Below are 8,527 nucleotides of genomic sequence, written 5' to 3'. Positions count from 1 at the left end.
AGGATATCGTGCCTGCCAGGCAAGTGCTCTACTACTGAGCTACACCACCAGCTTAATGTTATTTCTTTAAAAAAATTATCACTAGAGAATTTCACACATTCATAGAAATGTAATTTGATCAAATCCACCCCATTCCTTTCCTCCACTTCTTCCCATAACTCCTCCACCACCACTTTCCCTTCCAACCTCATTATTTTTAAAAACCCTCCGAGTCCATGTCGTGTTGCCTATATGTGCGTGGTGTAGAGTCATCTAACTGGATCACGAGTAGCTTTCCAGGACTCACATCCCTGAAGAAAATGTATTCTTCCTCCCCCAGCAGCCATCAGTTGCCAATAGCTCCTCAGCTAAGGCTGGGACTTCATGACCACCTCCTCCACCCACAGTGGGCTTTTGGCTGCCTTGATCTTACCAAGCCTTCTGATGTATGCAGTCACAACAGCTGTGGGTTCACGTATGCAAGAGCCCAGACATAGCCAGCAAATGCTGTTTTGATGCAGAGGTCCTCTAATTCTGGTTCTTAAGTGTTCCACCCCCTCCCTTCCTGGGTGTGTGGTGTATGCATACATGTCTGTGTGAGTATGTGCACATGGAGGGCAGAGGAAAGAAGGAGAGCGTGAAAGGGATAGGCAAGGACATCAACCCAGCTTTCAATTCTTGGTCGCAACTCTTAAATCCCAGCCACCTAGCTCACCCTGTGACCCACTGTTCCAAGAAGGTGAGGTACCCTCACCCCTGTTTTTGATGCAATCAAACTGACCACTGAGATAACTAATGTTCTAGCCCCTGTCCCTCTGCCAAGGCTGTCCAAGCTGTGAACAGTGGGGTCACTAGAAGATGAACTGTCCATCAGATTGCACTGAGACCCCCCCCAACCTCTGTTGAAATCTTTTGGCCACCGTATCGGCGAATTAATCCCACACCAGTTATGTTTTAAGGGGTTATTTATTTTGGGGGGTAAAACTTACATACACCATAAACCGTCAGGAAGGGAGCCTAGTCGCTGGAGCAGGAGCTGGGAGCAGGAGCCAGGAGCAGGAGCCGGGAGCAGGAGCCGGGACCAAGCACTGGAACCAAGAGGGCCTGATCCGGATCTGCTTCTCTTTTTAAAAGAGAAATATACCACGCCCCAGTGGGCTGGTATTTCAGCAGCTATTGGCTGATGGAGCGGAAGTCGCTCCCCGCTGCACTGTGGGCTCGTATTTCAGCGACTATTGGTTGAGGTAACGGACGTTACTCCCACAACACCACCGCCTTGGTGGAGATTGCTTGTTCATTCCTGGCCACCCAGACCTGAAATAATTACACAGAAACTGTATTAATTACAAGACTGCTTGGCTAATCACTTAGGCATATTGCCAGCTAGCTCCTGTATCTTAAACTAACCCATTTCCATTATTTTGTATTTTACCACGAGGTTCATGGTTTACTGGTAAGGTTCTGACTGGCGGCTTACATATTTCTCCTTAGGCAGCTATATGACATCTCCCTGACTCCACCTACTTTCTCCCAGCATCTCTGTTTGGAATTCCTGCCTTGCTCTATTCTACCCTGTCTATAGGCCAAAAGCATCCATCTTCAGTCTACAGGCCCATAGTATCTGGCAGACTTTTCCATGAAGCAGGAAATTTGAACATCTGTTTTGCTTTGTAATGGCGAAGTTCATCAGATGCTTTCTTCTGAGTCCTGCAAAATGTCTGGCAGTTCTTTCCAGGAACCCTGAAGGACTGTCTCACCTTTAGGCAAGTTCAGCAAACATTTTTCTGTGGGTCCTGCATGTCCACTTTATACAGCATGCCATCAAGCAGTCCAGGCAAGAGCGGTTTCTTGTCCAAATGGCTTACAAACTCCATAAGGAGCCTCTTCAAAGCTCATCATCCTCTTGAAGTAGACTGGTGCTGCCAGGAGCAAATGTGTCTCATTGTTCTGAAAAGTTCTAAGATCTTAAAACATTTAAAATGCCATATTCTGTTAGTCTTTGAAAGGATTGAAGAATAACTATTTCATCTGAAATATATCTCTGTACATCTAGAAAACCTAACTAACATGACTACAAGTTTGACTATTATAGATGACTGTTAACCTACATTTCTTAATTATACATTACATTTTTAAATGAGCTGCACAAACACAATGCCTTAAATAAGAGCAGAAATACATATAACAAAATTGACCTTAAGTTTGTATCAAGAAACCAAGATCCATACCAATGCAAAGTATTCATCTCTATAGTATATCCCCCTTTAAATGAAAACATGCATTTATAAGCAATTATTTAGGGAATTTGGGCATAGTTCTTTTCAAACTGCTTCCTGTTTTTGTTGGGCAAAGTATTTTGGGGGTTTATGGAGACCTTTTTGGTGTGGGAAAAATGTCTGTATTCTATCAATCATATTTTAAATAAATGCTGATTGGCCAGGCAGGAAGTATAGGCGGGTTAACCAGATAGGAAGTAGAGGTGGGGTGAGGAGAACAGGAGTATTCTGGGAAGAAGGAAGCACATTCCTCCCACTCCTGCGCAGACCACCAAAGAGGTAGGATGTAATCTGCCCGGCTGTGAAAGGTATGGAGCCATGTGGCTAACATAGATAAGAATAACGGGTTAATATAAGCTACCAGAGCTAATAAGTAGCCTGAGCTAATGGGCCAATCAGTTTTATAACTTATGGAGGTCTCTGTGTGATTTTCTTTGGGGCTTGCCAGCTTGTTGGGGTATCTGGCAGGACAGAAACCCCAACAAGCCGGCCCTCATGTTACACCTTTCAGGGAGTCTTGTTCCAGCAAACCATATTAGCCTGGAAGAAATCCACAGGTTCTCATCTTCTGTGGAAACAAAAGCAGAACCTCTTTCTCAAAGTAACATAGCCATAGACCCAAATTTTGAAGTCAAGATAACTTTAAAATATATATGTTGGTTTAGTTTAGCAGCCTGTACAATAAAAATGTCTCTCTGTACTTAGCTCATTCACAGTCAAAAATTAAAAGAAAACACAATAATATACATAATCCAGACTCTCTGTGTATATTCAATATTTATATGGCGTATTTTTCTTTACTCCTTTAATCTATGACTATCTGAACTGTGTTTTTTAAAGACTTTTTTTAGTTCTTAAAACCATTTACTTTTTTTTATAACTATTTCTTTTCTCCCAAGCCTACATGACCCATTTAGAAATCTTTTTATCTGAATCTGTCTTTACTGAATATCTGTAATTACTTTCTGACCAGGAGCACTTTAAAATGGTAAGCAGTGTGATTGCAGCAGCCCTGGAAGCTGGTTTTGCCTCTCTCAGACTTTCAATATGGCAGAGGTACCTTACCGCCAGCTCTGGGACAGTCAGGTGGGAGCGGTATTCAGCACCTCAACTCTGGATAGCACCATGCAGCATATAAACCCTTTTTATCTGAGTAAAAGCTAAGTCTGCCATGCAGCACACTGCACGGCCTGGAAATATCTCTGTGTATGGTGGCGGGAATCTGCCATGCTCTACTACCTGTGCATTCCTAGCATACCCAAACCCATCAGCTGCCCAGGCGGGGAGCGCTGAGCTGCAGGCATGGTCTCAGCTACTTTCCTCCAGACCCCAAGAGGGCACACACGCATCTGAACTGGAAGTGAGTGACAGGCATCAGCCCCAAACGTTCATTGGGTGCCATTCTATAGGTGGAGACTGTTCATTCGTTCCCAGCCACCCAGACCCAAAATAATCACACAGAAACTATATTAATTACAACACTGCTTGGCCAATCACTTAGGCATGTTGACAGCTAGCTCCTATATCTTAAACTAACCCATTTCTATTATTTTATATTTTACAAAGAGGCCTGTGGTTTACCAGTAAGATTTCAACTGACAGCTTGTGCCTTTCTCCTTCAGAAGCTACATGGCATCTCCCTGACTCCACCTACTTTCTCCCAGCATCTCTGTTTAGAATTCCTGACTTACTCTATTCTGCCTTGTCTATAGGCCCAAAGCAGATTCCTTATTAACCAATGGTAGTAAAACACATTCACAGCATACAGAGGGGAATCCCACATCACTTCTCTAAGCTTAAAGTTTCTGTACATAATCCGCCCCCCCCTTGTTGTGAGGAACTTGTGTTGCTGTTCTAAGAGTGCCAGTAGAGTCAGATCTTCGTTCGAAAGGCAGAGTCCATACTAAACTGGCCAGAGTGGACGATAGAGTTTTCTAGTGGATTGAGAGGAAGTTAGGGGACACAGAGGAGGAAGGAGGAGGGGCCTAAGGAGATGTGTGGTCTTTTTTCAAGCAAAAAAGGTGAATAAGAGAGTGGGTGATTGTTTCTTCATTGCTCTGTGGATCTCTCAGGTTTATTTTCCTAATATTTAACTCCTGAGTTTTATTTTTTAATAAAGCAATAAGAGAAGTTGCAATACTCCCTAAAATATCCACCATATTTCTCATTAGCCTGGACTTAAGCAGTGCCCCTGTCCAAGCCTCCACCCATAGCCTCTTGCCTTTAGCCAATCCTTGAGTCTGGGACACCTCAAACCCTTCGATAGCTATCCATCATAATCCTGTCCTCATAAACTTGAAAAACCCTTCTAGCTTCACGGTGCAGGACCTATATCCTCTCACCTCCACCACGTGCTACATACTCAAGCCCGTCACTGATTCAACAGCTACTGCAAGGAACCCTTTTTGCAGAGACCAGCCTCAGAAGAAAAGTGGGTCTTGAATCTGGGACGTCTGGAAGGCAAAGTGAGTACACCGACACAGGGTTCTGATGCAAGCTGACAGGCTATCGGCTGCAGGGCAGGTTCTTCTACTCTCTCTCTCTGTCCCAAGCTTCAAACCTCAGTCTTTTCCTGCAAATTTTATACAAGGAAAATGATACTTTCTTGCCACGGGTTAATCATTACCTGGGCAAAGCAGTTCACAAGAAGTCTAAAGATTCTTTGAAGTCAGAACATCATCATTCATTATGACATTTCCCCAGGTCCCAAGCCCCATGCCAGCCACTGTATTCTTAACTTCTAGCTGAGTTAATCATAAAACAACTTGTGAGGCTTTCACCCCAGAGGTTAACTACCTGCAGATTACAGAAACATGGGTCAGTGGGTTTTACTCCATTGTCATACCTTTCCCATTGTTGGTCTTCACAATTCCAATACATATCATTTTGATTTATAAGGCCATAGGCAGTCAGCCCCAGAACCCTAGGCTCTTCAGAAACTTTATTAGTCATAACCAAGTTCCTTTCGGTTTCAGTACAGTTCTTTTCGCCAAGTTTCATAATCAGACAAAGATCAATTTCTGCATTTTCCCCAAATTTCCCTGATTCTTTCATCAGTCAGGTTTATTTCCCCATAACCCGCTTTACAGCGTCAACGCCTGCCCACTCTATCAGATCAAAAAGCCTCATATTATCGCACAGCACAGCTATACTTTCGGAAGCCATTGGTGTGGAAGGGGAAAAAGAACACGAAGAACAAGTACGCTAGTACAATTGCTATAGCCAGAATCACCTGGAACATTGCCAAATGCGTATGCAGATGCCAAAGAAGCGGTCCTGGGGCACATAAGGTCCTTGACCTTAGCTGCCACTGGGTTGCCTGGAGGGAACTGCTTCCTGTATCCTAGGAACTGCACATGGAGGGGGGGGGGCTATGTTTTGCCATCTCCAGCACCTTTTAACTCCCATCAACTCCCTTCACAACACTCCTATTCTAGGCATCAAATATCAACCGGTTTAGGACCTCTGGAAAATCAACCAAGCTATCCATGGTCACTAACCTAGACAAGCACCTCTCTTCCATTCCCTCCTTGGCTGCCTTCTTTTCCATGTTCAATCTTAGCGATGTCTTCTTTACTGTCCCCCTTCACCTCTCTTCCCAGGCCCTTTTTGCCTTCTTCAGGGAAGACTCAAACACCCTGCACACCTGGTAACTTATCTTGATGCAGTTGCAGACAGCGAGGCGCAACAGGATGTCCTGTGAGAGTCAAAGTTAGGTTTAAAACTTTAATCACTGTGCCTAAGAGATCCATAAAATAAAAAAAAAATGCCTCTATCCTGTAAGCCCCACTTGGCCAAGGACAGCTGCTTCCTGAAATGCTTGCAGCTATTGTTTATGTGAAACACCAAGCCCCATTTTTGCTCCCCTAAACAAGTTTGTTTGACCCAACTGCACTGAATATACTTGATCACATGTGGGCCGGAAGCATGTAGGCAGAAAACACATCAGAATGTATGCTTGTCCAATTGGATGTAAGCGGGATGTGTGCAGGCAGGAAATATATTCTTGCCCCTTATTGTTCCTGGTAGGATATATGTAGCCTTATGGGATTGCTTTTATAAGCCTCTGTAAAATGTGACTTGTGGCTATCTTCTGGGAACCCCGGAAAGGATCTGGCTAGAGTCCATTATCATGGCCAGTATTTAGTTTGCTTCAAATCTGGCTCAAAATTGTGGTTGTGGTCTTATTCTCACCCGATGGGATTAACCATCCATACACGATTTATCTTTTGAATATACTGCGTTTGCTCACATAATCATTCCTTATAACACCATGTTGAGTAATATAAAAGTTGAACAGGCATTCCACCAAGTGAAGAACAGCTGGCTGGGCAGAAATCTGCGGAGGCAGGGTTTCCCTGGGAAATCTGCTCTGGTTAGGATGCTTCACAAATTGCACAAGCTCGACCCACATCCTCCATGAAGTCTTCTGCTGTGGCAGGCTAGGAGGATGGCACTGGTGGAAATCTGGAAGGTTCTTAAGATGCCATGTCTCAGGAGCATGGCAGTGCAATCCTAGGGGCCACTTCCAATATCCCACGAGTTCCTTATAATTTCATTTGTATAGGGAGGGATTCACAGTTTAGGGCTGGTTCACTAATATATCAGTGCCATCTTGTGGCTAGTTTATTAACAAAACTCACCTTGGACTTGGCTACAGGTGAGCAGCCTTCTGGTTTGTTCATTAACATATCAGAGATCAGAGCTTGCCCTGGGGCCTAGGTCTTATCTGAGCTGCAGGCTCCTATCTTGCCAGTACTACATTATTCTAAGTCATGGTTCCATTTATCTCCCTAACAAGTCTTGTCCCAGGGATTCGGAGACAGCCCTAATTGGGCAGGACCTACAACAGGATCTCACCAACCTCAATTTGTTCCCTAGTTTCCTTCTCCAATATATAGACAATCTTCTCTCTCTCTCTCTCTCTCTCTCTCTCTCTCTCTCTCTCTCTCTCTCTCTCTCTCTCTCTCAACCATTTATTTCTCCCGATCAGAGAGTGGGCATTGCTACGTGTGTGGACGAAAACAACGCTGCGTGCAGCAAGGCTCCAAGAACAGCGGTCCAGGTAAGTTATTAGGCCAGCACTCAGGCAAAAGTGGAACCGTTCCAGCCCACATTGGCTGTGCTCCTGTCGTAATAGTTGATGTAGATCCGGTCAGGGCTGATGTGCAGGTGAGCAGCCAGCAGGCTGCACAGTCGCTTGCTGTAGGTGCGGTTTTGTGCACCTCCGATCTTGCCAATGCTGTGCATTTTGTTCTTTTAAAAAGAATATGATGATGGGATGTCCCAGGCGGCTCGCGGAGTCTGGCAAGGATGGCCGTGAGTCCCTGCAACGCCATGTGGTGGTGGGGGGGGGGGGAGTCAGGCGGGCGGTTACGGCGGATAAAAGGCTCACAAGACATAGTAAATAAACATAAGGGTAAACATTTATTACTTAAAAAGAAATAGAAAAACAGAGAGACAGAGATAGACAAATATAAAGACATAAAGACACAGAGACAGAGAAAAACGTGTGCACAGGACAGGAGACAACCACACAAGAGAGAGAGAAAGATGGCGAAGGGGGAGGTCAGAAGTGGCTGGGTGGGCGTGGTTAGTTCTTAAAGTGACAGCAGAAGACTAACAGTGCAGACTATGTGGGGCGCAGGGGTCGCTAGAGCCGCTAAAAGTCATTAGCTGGTCCAGGACCACGTGCACTGCGATGTACTGTGCCAGCTTGCCGGTGGCCTGCGCCAGCTGCTGGGTGAGCTCGGAGAGAAGCCCCTCTGGCACGGAGGCGCGGGGAACGTTGGTGTTCACGGTGAACATGCAGAGGGATTGCATGCGAGGACTAGAGGACAGTGAAAGGCAGGATGTCCAATCTTCTCTTCTTAGATAACCAATCCTCACAGACAAATCTCCAACACTGCACTATCCTTCTCAACTTTCTGGCCACTTAGGGAGAGAGGGTCTCCCAACACAAGACCCAGATCTGCCAATCCTTGGTCACCTACCTGGGCCTCTCAATCTCACAAAAGGAGAATTATACCCAGGGAGCCAGGGAGAAGGAATTCCTTGACTATATCCTTCTCCAAACCAAAGGTGAATTGCTTGAATCATTAGGACTTTTTAACTTCTGCATTTAATGGCCAACATCTCCCTTGATGCTCAACTTATGAGGCCACTAAAGGCCCCTGGTAGAAGCATTCCTATTCCTCCAATCCCTCCTTCCTCCCATAAACCTACTCAAGTCCACTCTCCTACACGTCTACCCCAGCCCTTCCAGATCGACA

At 45.2% G+C, this 8,527-nt stretch overlaps 1 protein-coding gene and 1 long non-coding RNA gene across 2 annotated transcripts; both read right to left on the bottom strand.

Annotated features, from left to right (window-relative positions):
• Window positions 1-963: 963 nt before the first annotated feature.
• On the bottom strand, window positions 964-4,899 carry LOC148117453 (uncharacterized). Its single transcript, XR_015736997.1, has 3 exons — window positions 4,598-4,899; window positions 1,737-1,943; window positions 964-1,293 (listed from the first exon to the last, which is right to left on the bottom strand). It is a non-coding gene; the product is annotated as an uncharacterized LOC148117453 (long non-coding RNA).
• A 2,426-nt stretch (window positions 4,900-7,325) lies between these two features.
• LOC148117452 (macrophage migration inhibitory factor-like) lies at window positions 7,326-8,063 on the bottom strand. Its single transcript, XM_087902770.1, has 2 exons — window positions 7,876-8,063; window positions 7,326-7,497 (listed from the first exon to the last, which is right to left on the bottom strand). Exons 1-2 carry the CDS (start codon window positions 8,061-8,063, stop codon window positions 7,341-7,343), a joined length of 345 nt encoding a protein of 114 aa, XP_087758896.1. The 3' UTR covers window positions 7,326-7,340.
• Between the last annotated feature and the right edge of the window lie 464 nt (window positions 8,064-8,527).

This window comes from Myodes glareolus, chromosome X (genome assembly GCF_982192425.1).
Source record: "Myodes glareolus chromosome X, mMyoGla1.1, whole genome shotgun sequence".
Classification (NCBI taxonomy): domain Eukaryota; kingdom Metazoa; phylum Chordata; class Mammalia; order Rodentia; family Cricetidae; genus Myodes; species Myodes glareolus.
The sequence above is the reverse complement of the archived record's forward strand: the minus strand, read 5'-3'. Positions and strand labels throughout refer to the sequence as shown.